A 20,980-nucleotide genomic window follows, 5' to 3' on the forward strand; every position below is an offset into this window, starting at 1 on the left:
GTTTGGCTTGGGATGAGGCTCAGTAGTAGAATGCTGGCCTGGCATATGCCAGGTGGTGGGTATGATCTCCAGCACTGTGAGGGGGCACGTGCACGAGTGCGCGTGCGCGCGCGCACCCACACCCACACCCACACCCAGTTTTCTCCATTTGGCTTTTGGAGGTTCAGACTTAAGTTCGCAATGAAGCTTGGGAATCTGAATGTACAGGGCTCCAATATGTTCTGGGGAAACTCAGATGGCCATGGGCTGCTTTAGGAAGTTGGAATCCAAAGTCCCTCTTTCATTTTATAGTTTGGGACCTAGCAAGTGTGACCCAGCACATTAGGACCTAGCAAGTGTGACCCCAAGGTCACAGAGCAAGTTGGTGGGACTCAGGTTTTGTGGTCTGAACCAGGATGTCTGTGGTCACAGTTTGCAGATAGGCCAAAAAGTTTTCCCAAAGGAACTGCTCTGGTTTTCCCCAGTTCTCAGTTTCCTCGTTGGGTTCAAATTAAGACATAGTATGGTAGACATTTCCCGGGGTTCAGAAAGGCGGGACTCCAAGGGAAGTGGAAACAAGATCCTGCCGGGTCCTGTCATGGGGTTTTCCCAGAGGCAAGCTCAAAGCTCCAGGATGACATCAGACACAAGCTTTCCAAACAGCCCTAACTTCAAGGTCTAGGCTGTGTATTTTCATTGTAGGAGAATTGGGTAGGGAGAGCCTTCCCTGTGGGGGAGGAAATAGGGGTGGAGTGTGCCCAGCTGTGCCGTGAAGGGGATGGACTCCAAGACAGGCCACACATTCCAGCACCTGGAAGGAAGATGGAACCGCCCTTAGAAATTAAGTTAGACCTCTCCAGCACACTCCCTGAACCCCACTTCTTATCTTCCTGATCCTTCACCCCAGGGCGACCTGAGTGAAGGATTCCTGTTCCTTTTCTACTTCCCACCATTCCACCACCTATTTCATGGTCTCCTTCTTTCCACTGCTTTTCTTCTGGAGTGGATGTTGGTGTTTGGAGTCAGATGTCCTGAGTTTGAATCCAGCTGAGTTTCCTATAAGCTCTCTGACTTAGGTAGCCATGCCCCTTCTCTAAGCATTGGTTTCCTCACCTATAAAAAGGGGGATAATATTATACCTTTTTGGATTATGAAGATTAAACAAGATCATGTAGGCACTTAATAAACAGATGTTTTCTCACAAACACTAGATAGTGTGAGTAATCCGAGGACTAGAGGAATTTGAATATGTCTTTTGTGAAACAAATTGTGAAGAGAATGGTTCACCTGGAAACCAGGTCAGACATCTTTGGGCCTTAATAACTCCAAAACTGAAAACCAAGTGAATTTCCAAATGATAAGGGAAACCACATACTTACACCCTTTGTCTTCCTTGTCTCCACTATTGGGGATTGAACCCAGGGCCTCCTGCATGCTAGGCAGTTGCTCCCCGACTGAGCTACATTTACAACCCTTTTTATTTTTGAGACATGATCTAGCTAAGTTGCCTAGGCTGGCCTCAAACTCCCACTCCTCCTGCCTCACCCCAGTAGCCAGGATTACAGGTGTATACCACTGCACCCGGCACATACTCACTCTTGATAAAGTCTCAAGTTTCTTTACTTTTGTCTGGAATTGTATCAACTCAAGGTGATAACATGGCTATCACATGCTGTTCAGAAATTCTGATTGGCAGTTACATGTGTCTCTGATAAATTTTTTAAATGAGAAAATAATTAGTGGAGGGTAGATAAAATGTTGGAAAAACGTTAATCTTGTCTAACTCCTAATTGCATAAACAGGGAAACTGAAGTTTAAAGAAGGTCACACAGCTAAGAAGTGATAGAGCTGGCTTTGAAACCCTGGTTCTTTTCCTACAAACCAGTTACTTCCCTTCTTTCCAACTCCAGAGAAAGGGAACCTAGGATCAATGAAGTTGAAGAGTTTTGGTCAGCTGGGGTGGAAATAAAGTGAGTCACCAATTTGCTATTGCCCTTTCTCTATACTTGACTCATTTGACAAATATTTACTGACTGTCCACTATTCAGACTCAGAGAAAGCAGAGATAAAATAATCATGGCGGCAGGCAAGGTCAGGATTTGATTCTAGATATGACATTAGTACTTGTGCTTTCTGCCTCTGGGTATCACATTATAAAACACCCACTACTCTGTCATCTAAAACAGTCACAGTGTGTCTGAGAGCAGACTAACCTTTTCCCCAGCATCAGGAAATCAACGTTGTAATGTTTGGAAACTCTTGAATTTTAATCTTAACTTTGCCCTTGGGCTTCTCCTGTCCTCTCTCCCAACCCCCCCCGCCCCCCTGCCTGTCACCCACCCCCAGCATGTGTGTGTCTGGTACTGGGGACTGAACCCAGCGATGCTCTACCACTGAGCTACACTTCCAGCCCTTTTTATTTTATTTTGAGACAGGGTCTTTTTAGATCGTGGAGGGTCTTGATGACTTGCTGAAGCTGGCCTTAAACTTGTCATCCTTCTGCCTCAGTCTCCGAGTAGCAGCGTGCGCCACAGTGCCCGGTGCCACTCAGTTTTTGAGGCAATATCTTGCTACCCTTCTGTGGCCCCTGATCACTTGTAAAACGGGAACATTGGCAAAATGATATATAGAACGTGCAGCTCCCCTCTCCCAACGCCAGTGCTTGGGATTAAACCCAAAGGTGCTCTACAATTGAGCATGAGCTACATCCCCAGCCCTTTTATTTTATTTATTTTTTGACAAGATCTCTTAAACTGCTCAGGCTGGCCTCGAACTTGAGAAACTCCTGCCCTCGCCTTCCTAATGGCTGGGATTACAGGCGTGTGCCCCGCTCTGCAAACTGTTTTCAATTTATCCTTGACTTTAAATCGAAGAAAACATTGAAAACCTAAGATAAAAATAGTTAACTGTTTATCATTTCGCTAGCACACACACCTTCTCCCCGCTCTCGGCCGTCCCGTTTCCCTTTCCCCAGTCGCTCTCCTTTTTCTCTAGCTTCCCCTCAAGAGGGCACGCAAGCTCCACAGCTTGGGTGCCTCACTTCCGTTCGCCTTCAACCTTCCTTCTGCGCATGTGCCCCGCTCCTCCTTTACCCTCTAGGTGGTTTAGGGAAAGGTTGCACATACTGCGCCTGCGCACTCTTAGTCCGGCCCTCTCCGCCGTCATCCCCGGAAACGCTTCTTTCCCACGCAGCATCTACAGCCCCTCGGGTCGCTGGGTCTTTGCCTCTCTAGGCCGTAGGGCCTCTCCTCCATGGTTCTGTCTGTCAGTCGGGTTTCGGGAGCCTGCCGATGAGGTCACGCCACGCGCGGATGCTTCATCCTTGAGTCCGTCACCGGTGAGTGAACCCCAGAAGAGTGTGTGTGCGGCGGAGGCCGAGCGGCCGGCAGGGGCAGGACCTCCCCTCACTCTGGGAATGGGTCTGTCCGCCCCGCCCTCCCCCCAACTCCCGGAATGGGCTCGCCGCTCGGTCCCAGTCCCTCCTCCTGGCCCGGCGGCGTTGCCAGGGCGACGGCCTGCCGGCTGAGGCCCGGCGTGTGTCCCCGCAGGTGGTGGGGCGGCCCGGGGCCCATGGCGCGGCGGTGCTGACAGAGGCGCGGGCGGCGGCCGGGCCGGAGGGCCGGCATGGCGGGCCAGTTCCGCAGCTACGTGTGGGACCCGTTGCTGATCCTGTCGCAGATCGTCCTCATGCAGACTGTCTATTACGGCTCGCTGGGCCTGTGGCTGGCGGCTGGTGGACGCGCTAGTGCGAAGCAGCCCCTCGCTCGGACCAGATGTTCGACGCCGAGGTAGGGTCCCCGGGCGGCGCGGGTGGGGTCTCGCCACACCGAGTAGCTCTGTGGACCGCGTTCCCGCTTCGTGGCCCTCGGGAAGGGCTTTTACCCTTCAAAGTCTCAGCTGCCCCATAGGTGACATGGAATGACAGACGACAGGCAGAGAGGTGAAAAGGAAAGGGCCTGGATAGCATCGTAAATAGGCCTGCGTCCCAGGCCACTCCATGGGTCTCCTCTCTGAGTCTCTGAATCCAGATTCTCGGGGCCCATCCTGGGGAGAGGAGTGGATGAAAAGGCATTCTTGGGGTTTCAGTGGAAACTGCCTAGCCTTTGGGTCATAGCTTCCATTTAAGTTCCACTTTACTTGCTGTGTGATGTGGGGCCAGTGTTACCTCTCTGAACTTGCTTTCATGTCTGCAAAATCATGAAACTGTTATCGGAGAGCATGAATTTCAGTACAGAGATCCTGTACTTAAAAGTCCAATCTAGGCCCAGACATGTCAGCTCTGGGAACTTGGGGAACTTGCTTCACTTTTTAGAGCCTTTTTGTTTTCCAGAAAGTGGACAAAATAGTCCGACCATGTCACTCTCAGTAAAAGGTTATCAAGCCCAGAGGAGCCTAGAAATAAGTACTTTATAAAGTAAAGGAGGCTGCATCTGAGAAGCAGCTATTGGTGTATGGTAATGAACACAGGTCATCACCTGTGCTCAGCCAGGAGACCTGGCTGGAGTTCTTGCCCCTGATGCATACTCTTTGCATAGCCTGTGGGCACTTTATTATTCTGATAGAGGTAGTAATAATAACAGAGGCCTTTTAGCAGAGTGACCAAGATCTCAGGCTTAGAGGCAGACTCACCTGACTGAATCTCAAGGTTTTTATAAGGATAATATGAGATAATGGATGTCATGGGCCTTTCTTTGTAAGCTGAAAGTGTGGTAGAGATATTTGGTCTTCATTAGTGTGTGCCAAGGGTAGCAGAGGTTCATACCTACCAGGCACAGAGTAGTAACCTTGTAGGAGCCTTCATTCTAGGAAGGGCACATGGAAATCCTAGGCTGTGTTGAAGAGTCAACTGATGTGCACAGTCTGAGTTCTAGGTCAGTTCTTGGAAAGGGGGAGGTAGTAAATATTTTAGGTTACAACTACTCAGCTCTGCCACCATAGTGCAAAAGCAGCCAGAGATGATAAGTAAGCGAATATCTGAGGACTGTGTTTCCATAAAACTTTATTTACAAAAGCAGGTGCTTCACCTGTGGTCCAATGGTTTGCTGAACCTCTTTTTCAATATATTGTATCATTTTGGGCAATTTAACTCCTTTGAGCTTTTATGTACTCCTCTGTAAACTAAGAATAGTAATTCCTTTCTTGCCTACTGTGAAGATCAAATGAGATACCATAATGGATGTATAAAAAAGAACCTTTTTGGAAATAGTCTGTTGAACAGTCCAGTCAAAGTGGGCATTGTCCTTGTGTGCTTTGGGAAGAATGCTTGTGCCTTAGGAGGCCTGCTGGGATCCTAGAGCCTGGGGCTCTGGCCAAGTCACTTCTCCAGCATATTTCCATTTGTGATTCCCCTCAGATCCTGGGCTTTTCTACCCCTCCAGGCCGGCTGTCCATGATGTCCTTCATCCTCAACGCTCTCACCTGGTGAGTATCACCAGTTTTATTGTCCAGCTTTGGGGGTCTTAGCACTGGGACTAACTTCCTAAATTTGGATATGAGACATGCTGGCACTTGTTCCTAGGGAGTGTGGACTGAAGTGGGTGGCAGAGATCAGTTCTGGGATTAATTCTATCATGGAACTCCTTCTGTTGCTGTTTTGACTTAGTTGCAAAGCTCTTGTCACTATGTGTGCTGCCTGCATGATAGCTTCCATCTCAGATTACTTTCCTGATATGACATGAAGTGAGGAGAGGGTTAGACTGGGAGTCAGGAGAACTCTCTATCCATCCTTGGTCCCTGTGCCATTGGCCTAGTTACTTCCCTCCTCTCTGAGCCTCAGGCTCCTTATCTGTACACAAGGAGTTGGACTCAGTGACGTGTAAGGTCACTCATGACCACTGCCAGTCTCTTGAGAGGTGGTTTAGTGTAGTGATCAAGATCTCAGGCTCAGAGGCAGACTCACTTGACTGAATCTCAGCTTTACCACTTTGGACAAGTTAAATCTATCTAAGCCCCATTTCCTCAGGGGCTAATAACATTGCCTGCCTCATAGTTGTAAGGATCAAGTGATTTAATTCACAGGAAAAACTTAGAATGATGCCTTGTACGTTGCTATTATTATTGACCTTACACTGGAATACTTGAATACTGCTAGGCTAATTTTGAACTAAATTTGTCTCCCACATATTTTCTGTTTGGCTTATACAGAGGTCAGCCCACACATGGAGTTTAACACATTTTTTCACTTAGTTGAATGTCAGTATGTTTTATAAAAGTGCAGATTTATGGCTTCTCTTGAATAATGGGAAGATGGATTGCAGGCTACCCTTCTAGTATGGTAACATTTGCCTAAATGCAAGTAGCTTTTGTCTCCTCTTAAGCTAGAACATGTATAGTTTTAGGATGCACCACCATTCCCTAGCTTCCTTCTGACAGTTGCCATTTATCATCAATCTCCTAGTTTTATTTTCTTCTATTTAGTGTGATTCACTCTTGATGTTACCTACCAGGTTCCTTTAGGCATCTAATATTGTAACACTTGCTTCACACTTAACCTTGCTCGCTTCTGACCACTATGCTGCCATCCTAATTTTTCCCTATCCCCCAAATAACCTAATCTAAGGCCAGGACAACCCAGTGACAACTCACTGCTGTCCTCTCCCAACAGTGCCCTGGGCTTGCTGTACTTCATCCGGCGAGGGAAGCAGTGTCTGGATTTCACTGTCACTGTCCATTTCTTTCACCTCCTGGGCTGCTGGTTCTACAGCTCCCGTTTCCCCTCGGCGCTGACCTGGTGGCTGGTCCAAGCCGTGTGCATTGCACTCATGGCTGTCATCGGGGAGTACCTGTGCATGCGGACGGAGCTCAAGGAGATCCCCCTCAACTCAGCCCCTAAATCCAATGTCTAGAATTGGGCCCTTTGGACACTCTACTGGCACTTGGGCTCCCCAACTTGGGCTAGTCAGACCTTCTGGATGAGGTCCAGCCCAGGTCTGAGAGGAACCCTGGAAATGTGAAGTCTCTGTTGGTGGAGAGATAGTGAGGTCCCATCAAGAAGGCAGGTAGCAGTCAGGATCACAGCTGCAAGAATGGCCTCTGTCTGCTGAAGCCTTGGTATCTGAGAGGTCTGGAAGGGGACCTCTTTGAGGGTCATATCAGATTTGGAACCATGACACTCTTGAGCCATCACACCTGTCACCAGCCTATTGTTTTAAAAAAGAAAAAAAAATCAAGGATATCTGATTGGAACAAACCACTCTTCTAGTCATCTGTCTTACCCCTGGACAGCTATTACCTTTGCCATGTTGCGGAACTACAGTGATTCTTTTTAGAGCAACAGATTTCTGGAGCCATAGCCACAGAAAGAGATCTAGTGCAAAGTACTATGCTACTGTCAGGGAGAGGGCGGCAGACACAGACATCAAGCGCAAGGAGAATGCAAAGCCTGTGCCCTGTTACACACATATATGTGTGCACCCAAGAACCCATGATTAATTTCCTTCAAGTTCCCACTCCTGGGTCCCCACCCTGATGCCAGCCTTCCTCAAAGCAGGTCATAGGACCCAGAGAAGAATCCCATCATCACTTCCAGTCTAACCCTCATATTGGGGTCACTGCCTGCTCTCTAGGAATGACCAGGTTCCCAAGCACCTACTGGATCTCGGTACTGGCAAGAGTTCCTTTTTCCTGTATTATTTGGAATTCTCTGGTGGGAAGGGCATGGTGGGTGCCCAGCTTTAGGAAGCCCAACTTTCTAGCCCAGGCTATGCTGATAGTGCTGAGGCAGATAAAAATTTGCTGCTAAGATTTTTCTTTGGGGGTAGAATTTCCTGTGAGGGGCTTGCAGCTCTCCTTCCTGTGTACAGAAATACAGTATTTTCCATGGTTCCGTCTGTACTTCCTTTGTAATGCGTGGTTGGAACGGAGATAGATGAATAGCTAGGCAAAGGATCTACAAAGAATTGTTAAGTTACCTTATCCTTTCCTGGACCTTCAAGTTATTCCTCCAATTGGTTAAAATACGAAACATGCAGGGAACTCTGCCTCACTCCATGTCCCCACCTCCCACACCTATAGCTCCTTTTACTATGCCTCTGGTTAATTGCCATGACTCTTGGGACTTCCCCCCACCCCCTCTTACTGCTGATTTCTGAACATGTGCAACAGAGCAACACCACTTCTGCACTGAAACCATCAGTGTTCTTTGATTTCTCTGGATTTTGCCCAAGAAAGCTGTCAGGGTTTAGCTTTTAGTATTAGAATTACATAGAAAAGTTTTGTCTCTCTAGGAGCCTTTCTAGCCTCCTGGCTCTGAGCCTTGTGTAGGGAACCAAACCTTACAGGGGCAAACATGCTTGGGTGGAAGCTGGGAAAGTGCTAGAGTGAGGCAGCTCAAGAACTCGAGAGTGCTGTGGCCAAAGTGGATGGAAACAGCTTGTTACTGGGGCATAGTAATCCTGGCTGCAGGGTCCGGGAGGTAAGACCAGGGGTTGGTGGATTTCCCCCTAGAGACCACAAATTCTACAGGCATGTGACTAACTTTTTGAAGGGCTTCAGACACACCCCATGTGGCAGCTCTCTCCCTTGATGAGCTGTGGTGGCTGTTGCTGCCGCTATGGTTGGACCACCTCTTTAGGATTTCCTTTGAGGACTGGTGCCACTTTTTTTCTGCATATCTTCTGTGATGACATGTCTTTGTCTCTTGAGTGTTACTTTAACTTTTGGAAAATGCCCCAAATCAGGAGAACCAGTCCCCCTCTCAAGAATATTGTAACCAAGTTGAGTGACAGGGATCAAAAATATGTGACTTTAAGCCAGACACAGTGGTACATGCCTGTGATCCCAGCTCTCTGGAGGCTGAGGCAGAAGGACTGCAAGTTTTTAAGGCCAGCCTGGGCAACTTAATGAGATTTTAAGAAAAAAAAAATGGCTGGGTATGTAGCTCAGTGGCAGAGCATCTAGCAGGTGTGAGTCTCTGGGTTCCATCCCTAGGGCCTCCCCCGGCCGCCCCCCTAAAAAAAAAAAACGTCACCTTAAAAGAGTTTTACAATTCTAAGTAACAAAAAACAATTTCTGGAACTAAGTTCCAGAGGACTGAGCAAGGCAGTGATATGTTTGTCATCTGAATAATCTATTAAGTACTTAATAGGTATCCAGGAGTGAGCTAAGGGCTATGTCTCCTTTCTCAATCTTCCCAACAACCCTCTAAAGTAGGAAATACCATCATCTGTATCTTATGTATGAGGAGACTGTTAAGAACTTACACAGGGTTACATTTTAGGAGCTGGCAGTATCAGGATTTGGGCTCTGGTAGTAACATTATTAAGCATCATTTTGATTGGTTAAACAATGTATCACCTTATAAGCATACCTCACCATCCCATTGTTTTAAATACTAAGGATGAATAGTGCTTTGTAAACATTACTTTCTAAGAAAAAACTAATAGGCATTGTACTAAATATGGCCAGAAGTTTCCCAAGTGGTTCTAGAAATGTAGAAAATGTCTTTATTTCGAAATTATAAAGGATAGTACCGAGGTCACAAAGCTATCTCCCTCCTATTTCAAGTTGATAATCATGACTTTCTACTTTCTAACCATTCAGAGAGAAAAGTGGACTGTTGCATAATTGCTTAGAATAATTTATAACTCTGAAGGAGGATGGGAAAGGAGAAAGTGATGTCTGGCTCAGAGGGCACCTCTAACCCCTTGCTCTAGGCAACCCTGTCCAAATCTGAGTCAAATGGGAGCCAGGATGTAGTCAAAAGATATCTGGGAGTGGAGATTGGTGGGAAGCTCCAGGTGTCCCTAAGTTCTGGTGGTACATAGCTCAAACAGGCTGTCCTAGAAGTTGAGTTTCTTGGTCTCCTTCCTCTGACTAGCAGATCAGGGTGGCTTTTGGGGGGGAGAGCAGTGAGCAATCAGGTATGGAATATCTCCCTGTACCTGTAGCACAGGGACCACAGATACTTGGGGGCGGGCTTCTGGGAACCCAGAGCAGGAGGAGTAGGGGTGGACTCAGGGTACCAGAGGAGCCTGAGGGATTAGAAGCCACATCTTGCTCAAGGAAGCTAAGCCATGTCCTGCCTCTGCCTGGGCAAGTCGGTGTTATAAGGGTCCAGTGCTGGAAGACTTTAAAGAGCAGCAGTGGAGTGCAGGGTTAAGTCCTGGAATCCTCATAATAGCTGTGAGATCTTGGGTAAGACACCCAACCTCTCACACTACCTTAGTTTCCTCATTTGTAAAACGAGGGTTAATTGTAGTCATCCCTCATTGTCCGTGGGAGATTGGTTTTAGGATCCCCAAGGTTATCAAATTCTGAAGATGCTCATCTCTTTTACAAAATGGCTCAGTAAAAAAAATAAATAAATAAATAAAGGGGAAAATAGCATATTATTTGCACATAATCTACATTCCTCCTGTTGTATACTTTAAATCATCTCCAGAGTACTTACAATTCCTAATACAATGTAAATGTTATGTAAATTATTGTTATACTATAGGGAAGGACAAGAAAAGGATCTGTACATTTTCTGTATGAACCCAGTATTGTGTTTTTCCCCAAGTAATTTTGGACTACAGTTGAATCCATGGATTTATAATTAGTAGGCTATTGCTTACCTCTCCATTTTACATAAGTGGACAAGACTTTCTTCTGAGCCTGTGTTATCTAATGTTAGATAGGCGGCTGGCTTGTCTGTGATATAGGTGCCATCACCCAGTATTGAGCTGTTTGTGCCATACCCTGCAAGTGGTTAATTTATATTCCTTTTTAATCTAATGAAACAGGCACCACCATTCCCTGCATTTTGCAGGCAACATTTGAAGATTAGGGAGTAAACAGCTTTCCCCAACAGGGGCTGCAGCTGTAGCTCAGTGGCAGAGTGCTTGCTTAGCACATGTGAGGCACTGGGTTCGATCCTCAGCACCACCTAAAAATAAGGCATGCTGTCCATCTACAACTGCAAAAAACAAAACAAAATAAACCCCACAAACTAGCCATGTCTGCCTTGAAGGCCTCATCCTCTTCACATTTCAGTTGTTTGAACTTACCTGGTCCAAATAATTGGGACAGTATTGAAATCCAGATGCCGCTTTAGCAAAATGTTGTGAATGTGAACATAAATTTGGCTTGTTAACAATCATCTAGTTCTCTAAAAGCTGACAAGTAAGATGCTTGAAAGCAAGAAAAAGGGTCAGTACTAGCCTCAGGGTTCATTATGGTAAAGGGCCAGGGAGAAGGTTTGGGGAGAGGCCAAACATTTGGTTCAATACCTGGCTTCATGTATTGGTCAATACCTTTCAAGCTGGCTTTATCTACATAAGCCTGATCTACTTAAGACCCTCTGAAATGGATATTAGTATCCCTATTTTAAAAACAGATTAAATAGTCTCTGAAAGCTCATGTGACTTATTAAACATCAATATAAGTTTAGATTCAAAAATTTAGTTTCCCCTCCTGCCCTGATTAACTGTTTGGGAACCATTTGTGAGATATCTTCCTTCCCAAATCAGGATCTCACAGAACCCAGAAGAGCCTCAGACTAAAGTGGTTAAATAAGAGGGTTGTGGTGGGGAGATCCCAACTGTGGGATTGTGAGAAGCAGGTTGTCAGAGGCATAAACGCCAGGGGGAGGTGGGGGTAAGGCTGGCAGGTACACTGCTGCTGGGAGTCACTCTTCCCTAGGACCTGCATGTTTTGCTCTCCTGGCCATGCTGGATCCCGCCCTCAGCACACAGACTCCCCTGTGCTGGGTGGCTCTTCTTGGGCAGGTGGGGACCAACTGCTTTCTGTGGAGCAAAGTGGGAGTTGCCAGTCTTGCCTAGGTCCACCCTATTTCCCCACTTGGGCTTCCACCTGGGGTCCCCTAGGCTATGTAGGGAAAGGGGAGGAGCAGAAAGGGTTTGGAATTTCTGTTTGGGTGCAAGGTGCCCTGACTGCCCACTGATGGCAGCTCAATCCTAAAATTCATTCAGAGGTTGATGGATCAGGTGCCTGGGAAGGAAGATTGAGTAAAGGTTATTTTCCAAGGTTGATGGGATTGATGGTGGGCTGCAGGGAACAGAAGTGCATACTACTGATGGAATGGGCTGGAGTAAAGCTGAGCCGGAAGTGGAAGAGGTTGCGCGGGAAGTGCTGGGGCGGGGGGGGGTAGGGTGGGGTGGGGTATGCTCTGTAAGGGGGTGCTATGCTTAGATCTCATTGGGAGGTAGGAAGCCTGCAGCAGAGGTGCCAACTGAGCCGTTCAGGCTGGGCCACGGGTCCCAGATTCCAGATCCACGGAGACCCAGTCGCCCAGCTGAGCACTTGTTGAGAGGAGGGGCGCTAGCAAGGGGGTTAAAGGGGGGAGCCCTCCCATAGGTCACTCTCTTCCAAAGGGAACTACCCTGTCTTCTCCTGGCAGGGTTCCGCGCCTCTTGACGGCTGCCGTCCTCTCTGGGAGGCACCCTCCCTGCACAGTGTGTCTCCTGGGAATATGGAGGATTATAGCTTTTGGAGAAAAAAACTCCCTGGGCTTCCCTTTCCCCAACTGCGTTCCAGATCCTTTGGCTCCTATCAACAGAGGGCGACGCCCACCAGATGGATTCGACATGGCTTGGATTCAAGGACGGACTTGCCATGTCACTGGAGCAGCAGAGATGTGGTGCCAACTCCCTGTCTACCTTGGTGTTTTCTGTTGTGACCCAGGTGGGCCATATATGGAGGTCCAGCCTTTCTTGAGGCGAATGCACTGATAATCAGGCTTGTTATGGACTAGATGCTGGAACTGCTTCACTGCCCAGTGACTTCCCCGCCTTCTTTCTGCACCTTCCCACCCTTTTGGGAAAATGGAATGGGGAGCAGCCTTCTCACTCCTAGCTGAGTGAGTCTCCGAGCAAGTCCCTTTTTCTATCTGGGCGCCAAGGTTTCCTCCAGTTTGCAGAGCCATTGTGAGGCACCTTGGGCCCAGGAAGCCCACGGCAAATGTCCTGCTCTGACTTCATAGAGAAGAGTGCAGCGCTCAGGAGACCCACTCGCAGAGGGGAGGGGGAGGGGGAGGGGGAGGGTGCAACCCCCAGCTCTAGACTGACCTTAGAACTTGGGGCTGGGCTTTGGGGATCCGGAAGTCGTGACACACACTCCCTTGGCCACCTTCACCAAGGGCCTTTTTTCTCCATCCTCCCAACCTCGCATGAACTGGCAGAGCCAGCGGCAGCATTTTTCGGTGCCATGTGGAAGATTTTATTTGTAGACTCGCAAATTTGCCCGCCCAACCCTCCCGTCCAGCTGATTGCGCCATCTCCGCCCTTTCCTCACACATCAGGCTCCCATCGGGTCACGCCACCTGCGTGCAGAGACCTCAGTGTTAGGCGCTAAGATCGCCCCTAGAGGGCGCTGTTGCTTGGTAAGAGGGCACAGGGACAAGTTGGAGATGCTGGTTTTGCTGAAGGGGAAGCCTTCCTTTAGCTGGACCGCCATAGCTAATGGTCCCCTTCTTTCAATGGGGCCTCATTGATTCCTTGGAGGGATTGAAGTAATGTGTTCTTCCTATTTTCTTTTTCTTTCCTTTTACTTTCTTCTCTTTTTTCTTAGTATTATTTTGCTAAGGAACTTAGAGTAAATTTCATTTGAAGCATGAAAAAAATCAAACAAATGGAGGGTTGATTTGGTAGGATTGGGGATGGGATGCAGCAAAGCCCAATCTGGCCACGTTCCTCCATAAACTGGTTCATTTAAACCTCTATGAGACTGAGAGCCACAGCAATTCTAGGCCATCCCGAGGCCTCCTGGCAACAAGATGACCCACCTTGGAGCCTACACTTTCAGTGTCTTTCTTTCCCCAGAGCCCCTAGTTGCATTCTGAGAAACCTAAGCCCTGCCACTATCCTGATGTTTGGCTTGGTCAGTGGCTTCCCCCTCTCTGGCAATAGAGACAGAGCCTCCCAGCCCTGCCAGTCACTGTCCTTAAGACTTGGGATCCCAACTGGGCATGGTGGCACATGTCTGTAGGCCCAGCACTTGGGAGGCTGAGGCAGGAGGAGTGCTTGAGCCCACTGAGTTTGAGACCAGCCTGAGCAACAGTGAGACCCCATCGCAAAAAAAAAGAATTTAAGATTGAGGCTGGGCCCAGTGCCGCATGCCTGTAATCCCAGCAATTTAGACTAAGGGAGGAGATCACAAGTTTCAGTCCAGCCTGGGCAACTTAACTCCATCTCAAATAAAAATAAAGGGCTGGGGATGTAGCTCTGTGTTAGAGCACCCCGGATTTAATCCCCAGTACCACACCAAAAATTAAAAAAAACCTTAGGATCCTGAGCCTACTGACTCTAGGGCTCTGCGTCTGGCTCAGGGTGTGCACCTCCCTGTCACACCCACCTTGTATGAATGGTACATAGGCACCTCAAGTGATGCAGAGCAAAAGCGGGTACAGCAGCGCTTGACCCAGCGCAGGCTAGAGGGTCTGCACATGACGCGGGGCCCTGGGAGGTGGATTCGTCTGGGCAGCCCCTCAAACCAGATATTCTGGCCACCTGTATCCAACTGCTTCATGTCCCCCATAGGACTTCTGTGGTAGTGGGTTTTCAGGAAGATGACTCTGCGGCTCCCAGTAGATAGTTGCTTCCCCCGTGTTCCAGTGTTCAAGCCTTGACTCCTCGATGTCCTTGGGACCTCAGGCTCCACCTGATCTAGTGGCACTGTTACAGTTGGCTCCTTTTCCTTGTTCCTTTTCTCTGATGCTATCTCGGGCTTCCAGTCTTCGGCCTTTGTCTCCTTAGATTCCTCCGTAGACTCTTCTTTCTTATTCTCCAGTGTCTTCTCAGGGAATCTAGCTTCCTGGAGTTTTTCGTTATTTTTTTTCACTTCATTGCAGACACTGTCTCTGGCAGAGAGAGAAAAGGCTGTCAGCAGAGCAGGACAGGCATGGTTTCCTGGCCCTGTCCTGAGGAGGTTGCTATGCAGCCAACTCAGGGGATCCTGTTGAGAAAGAAAGCTAGAGAGGGGCTGAAAAGGAACTTGTCCATCACCCAAAGGCCTGTGCCTAGTGACAGGGCGGTGGTTATGTATTGGCAGAGGGATGGGAGAGGCTGGGAAGGCAGAAGGCACAACAAGTAGTTACAACATCTAGGAATACATGATGTGCGTCGACCACCAGGTTAGGATCTGCCTCTGGATTTCAGTTGAGAGGGTGAACAGTCCAGAGGGTGTTTTGTTGTTGTTGTTGTTTTGTTTTTTGTTTTCAGATCATGTCTCAAGAAACATTAGGATTCTGAGGAGGTGTTTCCAAGGCCCTCACTTCCCCAGGGTGAGGACAGGATGAGGGCAAGATATTCCCTAACAAAAATATAGTTCGGGCCTGGGGATTGGTATTGGAGAGGTCCCACTGCTTTAAAAAAAGTTGGGAAGCAGGCATGGTGGCACATGCCTCTAATTCTAGCTACTGAGGAGGCTGAGGCAGGGGATTGAAAATTCAAGGCCAGCCTCAGCAACTTAGGGAGGCCCCAAACAATTTAGCGAGACCCTGTCTCAAAATAAAAAATAAAACGGACTGGGGGGCTCAGGGGTAGGGCACTTGCCTGGCACCTGTGAGGCACTGGGCTCAGCACCACATAAAAATAATAAAATAAAAGTATTGTGTCCATCTACAACTAAAAAAAAAAAAAAAAATTTAAAGGGACTGGAGATTCAATCCCTAGTACCAAAATAATAATAATTAACAACAACAATAATAATAATACCAAAATAATAAATAAAGAAAGTTGGGAAACTGATGCTTCTGATTCTGTACTTCCTGGTTGCCTGCATCTAGGAGGCCAAATCAGAGGACCCCAGAGGAGGACTTAATCCCCAGGGTGTCTAACAGACTGTAAACCCCTATCATAGCCCATTGTAACCACGTGGAGAGGCAGGCTCCAGATAGCAGCAATACTGGTGATGTAATGGATGCTGTTAATTGGAGGCCCACTGTCAGGCCCAGAATCCTCATGAGACTTCTGCTAAGTATGAGGCAGTGAAGTAGCAGAGTAGCTTGTAGAGCAGAGGCTTTGGAGTCAGACAAATGAGGGTTCAGAATCTGCTCCTTCCTCTTACCAACTATGGAACTAGGGTGAGAAGTTTAACCTCGGCTTTATTTGTAAAGCTGAAATAATTCTGTGTACCTATTAGGATTCTTGGGAAGAATAAACTAAATGGGCAAATACTTGTGTAGTGCTTAGCACAGTAGCTGGTGTTAGGTACTTAACAGGTTAGCTTTCTTAATATTCTGATGTGACTTATGAGGAAACTGAGCCTCACCAAGATATACTAATCCTCAGACTTCGGGGGCCAGTCTGCAGGTGAATCTCTGGGCTGGGTTAATGGGAGGGAGAGGAAGAGTGACCCCACCCACTCAGTGCTGCAGGTGGTGCTTAGGTTCATAATTGGATGACTACAGCAGTGTTATGGCCATAGCTTCAATATCAGATAGGAATGACTTCAAATCCTGGCTCCTCCGCTCTTCAGTTCAGCTAAGTGAGCTAAGTCTCTTCATCTCTTGAGTCTCGGTCCCCATCAGTAGTAAAACAGGTATAATAAATTCCTGTCTTAGGGAGCCTTTGAGAAAAATAGACCTATTCTCTATTTTCTTTAAATAGACCTATTCTCTATTTTCTTTAGCACACCCCTGTTCCAAGTAACAACAGCTATTGGGTCCATGGTGATGGTAACGCGGGCTCACCCAGAGGAAATACGGAGCATCTTCGGAACTCTGAGCACTGAATTCCAACACCCTCTTGCTAGGCTATGCAGTTCTTGGATCCTGTGGTTGGAGCTCCTGAGTAGCTTCAAGAGTGACAAATTTCTTAATACCTGTTGGGGGCAAGAAACCAGAGAAACAGAAGCTTCAGCTCTCCTGGGATAGCCTTCCCGTGCCCTGCCTCTGGGTCATCTCAGCTCAGGGCTGGGTCTGCTGACTCCTCTGGGTCATGTGGCCTGGCAAGCAGGAGCAGCTCTGCACCCGGAATCAGGCTCCCTTAAACTGGGGTCAAAATGAGCTCTCACCATTTTAAGTCGGTTCCGCTCAATTGTTTTGCAGACAGGCTGACTTATCTTGTCTTGTAGTTTCTCATCTTGCATCTGAGGGAGGGGGAGAGAGAGAGAGTCAGCTAGTGCAGGAGGAGTCCCCCGAATGCCTCCATTATGCCTCTCCATTTGACCAAATGTGGTTTGATCAGCCCCAGACTGGCAGTTTTGTCACCCTGGTTTGGGAGCAGAACTGGGTCTCCATTTTAACTCTCTAGATCTCCCTTCATCCTTCACCTTCCCTTCCCCCTAGGCTGGAAGGCCCCTGTCCTTGGTATGCCTGGACTCTGTTAAGGCCCCTTCTAGGGGCTAACTCCAGGGTCCAGTCCAAAGTCTGACCTTGGAAACCACTTTGTTCTTGGGCCCCTTTGCTGATGGACTCATGCTGGCGCTGTGAGGCCTCAAAGACTGAAGGAGCAAGACTGGTGCCAGGCACTGTCTGTGCCCTGCCCCTCGCAGTTCAGACAGCACTCAACCCAGCATCAGATAGTGGTGCTGGAGCTCCCAGGCAGGGGAGCTGTGACATCACTGAATGTGACAGCAACGGGGCAGGGTCTCCAGGGAGTTTGTGTGGGGGGCAGGAGTAGAGGGTGGAGGATGAGAAGGAAACTCCCATCTGTGGAGAAACACACACAGTAGGGGACAGGCAGCTGCATACGTGATCAAAACCTCCCTGGTGATCATAACCTCCCTTCGAGGTAAGAGGATTATCCCCTCTTTTTAAATGAGGAGGCCAGGGTTCAAAAAGGTTCAAAATGGCTCAAAAATTTACAGCTCAATGATGGTGGAGCTGGAAACCTGACCAAGGTCTCACAGCTCAGGAAACCTGGCTTCTCAAATCATGCTCATCTATTCTATTGTGTCACTTGTGTTGACTGCACTTGCTACATGCCAGGTGCTGATATCAAAATTTTCTATTTTGAGACAGGGTCTTACTAGGTTGCTTAGGGCCTTCCTAAATTGCTGAGGCTGCCTTTGAACTTGTGATTCTCCAGTCCCAGCCTCCAAGTTCCTATCATAGGCCTGTGCACCACGCCCAGCTTCTCCATTACTTTCTTAAGGCTAGACCTCAGTCAATAATATTTTCTTCTGTAAATATGTTAGGATTTGGGGGCCACAGAGTTATGGCCCCAAACTCAACTGCTCAATTCTGTTGTTACAGAGCAAAAGCAGCCATATGTAATAAGTAAGTGAATGGGCATGTCGGTATTGTAATAAAACTTTATTTGCAAGAACAGTCATGGATTTGATCCATGCCAACCCTAGTCCAGTCAACAACAATAAATTAAAAGCCAATTTGTCATGCTTACCTATTTCTGTGATATCAATACTTCTATCACATTTGATTTAAAGTTACCAGTTGAGGGACTAGGGTGTACCTCAGTGGTAGAGTGTTTGCCTAGCATACACAAGGCCATGGGTTTGATCCCCAGTGCCACAATGACAAAAACAAACAACACAAACAAAAAACGAACCCCAGTACCAAAAAAGAAAAAGGAAAGTAATAGAGAAAAATGTTAATAATGTAAATTAAACAAAAAAGCTATTCCATTGTACATAGAAAAAATATCTGAGAAAATTTACTATCACTATTTATTATATCACTAAACTCAGAATAGGGCCAAAATGCCCTGTAGCATGCCATTTTATGTTCTATGTTTCTACTGTATATAAATAAGGTCCAGAAGATGCACATGACTGTAATCCCAGGCCTTGGGAAGCTGAGGTAGGGGGATTGCAAGTTCAAAGGTCAGGCTCAATAATTTAGGGAGGCCCTAAGCAACTTAGCAAGATCCTGTCTCAAAAAATAAAAAGTGCTGGAGATGTGACTCTATGTTAGAGCACCCTTGAGTTTAATGCCCCCTCCCCCGTATCCACCCCTCAAAAAAATTCTAAAAGATGGTTACAAAGGTTAGAAAGTGATGGGTTTGAGGATTTTTTTCACATTTTTATTATCATTTATGTAATTGTAAATTTCCATACTTTAATTTTTAATGATGGCCATGGTTAACAACTAGCCTGCAGAGTTTCTCAAGATGTAACAATTGACTTTTGTGAGCCTTTATGAGTCAGCCCACCACTGTTAGGTCAGATGGAAATAAGTGCTTGGAACAAAGTAAACAGGTTGAAGGGGACAAGGCGGGCAAAGGTAGAGGGTTTGCTGCATTAAAAAGTGATGTCAAGGGGCTGGGGATGCAGCTCAGTTGGCAGAGCGCTTACCTCGCACATGTGAGGCACTGGGTTTGATCCTCAGCACCACATAAAAATAAAGTATTGTGCCATCTACTACAAAAAATATGTATTTTTAAAAAGTGTGGTCTGGAAAGAGTCACCTACAAGATGAGATCTGAGCAGGACGTGGAGGAAAGAGGGAGAGGAGAATGGTGGTGGCAGCAAGAGGAAGATAAAAACAAAGAGGAAGTTGCAGTGGGCTGGGGATAGATTGTGGCAGGCTTCGAAGGACAGTGGTGGCTCTGGAGCTCTGGTGCCTAGCTGGCTGCATCAAAGGGGTCCAAGAGCTTGTGAGAAACAGCCTCCTGGGCACCAGCCTCTGTAGGCCGGTCCAGCACCCAACCAAGGTTTGGGACCACTCCACACCGCTGATGGGGACAGAGGGTACAGGCACAGGAGTGCTTGGCTCTGCCTTTGAGGGTGACGGACCAAGCCAAGACTATGGGACGTAGTTCTTCATAGTTTTACCTTTTCCAGAATGTCCCATAATTGGAATCCTACGGTATGTAGCCTTTTTGGATTGGCTTTTTTCTCTTAGTAATCTGCATTTAAATTTATTCTATGCCTTTTCTTTCTTTCGTTCTTTCTTTTTTATGCTTTTAGTTGTAGGTGGACACAATACCTTTATTGAGTTTATTTTAGTTTTATGTGGTGCTGGGGATCGGACCCAGGGCCGCACACATGCTAGGCGAGTGCTCTACTACTGAGCCTCAGTCCCAGCCCTCTCTATGCCTTTTCATGGCTCATCAGCTCATTTTAGAGCTTAGTAATATTCTATTGTCTGGATTTATCACTGTTTATCTTTCACCTACTGAAGAACATCCTGATTGATTCCAAGTTTTGACAATTATGAATAAAGCTGCTGTAAACATCTGTGTGCAGGTTTTTGGGTGGACATAAGTTTTTGATTCCTTTGGATAAATACCAAGGAGTGCAACTGCTAGTCATATATTTAGTTTTCTAAGAGACCACCAAATTATCTTCCAAACTGGCTCTACCTGGTACATACCTTTCAATGCCCACCCATTTGCTTCCTTTCTGAAGTTGTGCCCACCTAAGCAGCTCATCAACAAAGGACCAGATTCTGTACATCCACAGTGGCTCCCAAAAGCAATTTTTCATAGTCCATCTTGTTTGATTCTTCTATTTACATGGGAAAAAACCAGCATTCATAACCAGCAATGCACAGCTGGAAAATCTTGGGGATTAAATCTAAGGATCTTGCATGAGAAAATTCTACTCTTTAAAAAAAAATGGTAAAATACACATAACATGCTGGGCATTGTGGTACAAGTCTGTAATCCCAGTGGCTCAAGGCTGAGACAGGAGGATTGCAAGTTTGAGGCCAGCCTCAGCAATTTAGCAAGACCCTGTCTCAAAATTTTAAAAAATAGGGCTGGGGATGTGGCTCAAGCGGTAGCGTGCTTGCCTGGCATGTGTGCAGCCCGGGTTCGATCCTCAGCACCACATACAAAGATGTTGTGTCTGCCGAAAACTAAATAATAAATATTAAAAAATAAAAAAATGGTTATGATGGTAAATTTTGTGTTATATGATTTGTTTTGGGTAGTAGGGGATTGAAGTCAGAGGTGCTCTACCTCTGAGCTATATACCTGACCCTTTTTATTTTTTATTTTGAGGCAGGATCTTGCTAAATGGCTCAGGAAAGCTTGGAACTTGTGATTCTCTTGCCTTGGCCTCCCAAATTGCTGGGATTACAGCCCTGTGCCACTGCACACCCAGCTCTTCAATGTGACCTTTTTTTTTTTTTTCTTAATTTTATTTATTTATTTTT

The 20,980-nt window shown here is 47.0% G+C and overlaps 3 protein-coding genes and 1 long non-coding RNA gene across 4 annotated transcripts in view; 2 read left to right on the plus strand and 2 right to left on the minus strand.

The window, feature by feature from the left end:
* Window positions 1–649: 649 nt before the first annotated feature.
* On the minus strand, window positions 650–3,511 carry LOC107136548. The gene is made up of 2 exons (XR_001502723.2): window positions 3,105–3,511; window positions 650–790 (listed from the first exon to the last, which is right to left on the minus strand). It is a non-coding gene; the product is annotated as an uncharacterized LOC107136548 (long non-coding RNA).
* Window positions 3,512–3,527: 16 nt separating this feature from the next.
* On the plus strand, window positions 3,528–7,812 carry Sys1 (SYS1 golgi trafficking protein). The gene is given in 5 exon segments (XM_015478851.1): window positions 3,528–3,708; window positions 3,710–3,745; window positions 3,747–3,767; window positions 5,333–5,400; window positions 6,584–7,812. Coding segments are annotated over 5 exon segments (471 nt in total). The 5' UTR covers window positions 3,528–3,603; the 3' UTR covers window positions 6,825–7,812.
* Window positions 6,904–20,980, plus strand: part of Dbndd2 (dysbindin domain containing 2) — a 39,766-nt gene continuing 25,689 nt past the window's right edge. The window contains exon 1 of the mRNA XM_048810732.1: window positions 6,904–7,579. The gene's annotated coding sequence lies outside the window, so the exon portion shown is untranslated. The remainder of the gene's footprint in view (window positions 7,580–20,980) is intronic.
* Tp53tg5 (TP53 target 5) lies at window positions 14,076–17,337 on the minus strand. The gene is made up of 4 exons (XM_048811928.1): window positions 17,293–17,337; window positions 16,933–17,007; window positions 16,610–16,740; window positions 14,076–14,776 (listed from the first exon to the last, which is right to left on the minus strand). The coding sequence occupies exons 1-4, from the start codon at window positions 17,335–17,337 to the stop codon at window positions 14,242–14,244; spliced, it is 786 nt and encodes a 261-aa protein (XP_048667885.1). The 3' UTR covers window positions 14,076–14,241.

Source organism: Marmota marmota, unplaced genomic scaffold (genome assembly GCF_001458135.2).
Source record: "Marmota marmota marmota unplaced genomic scaffold, marMar, whole genome shotgun sequence".
Lineage (NCBI taxonomy): Eukaryota > Metazoa > Chordata > Mammalia > Rodentia > Sciuridae > Marmota > Marmota marmota.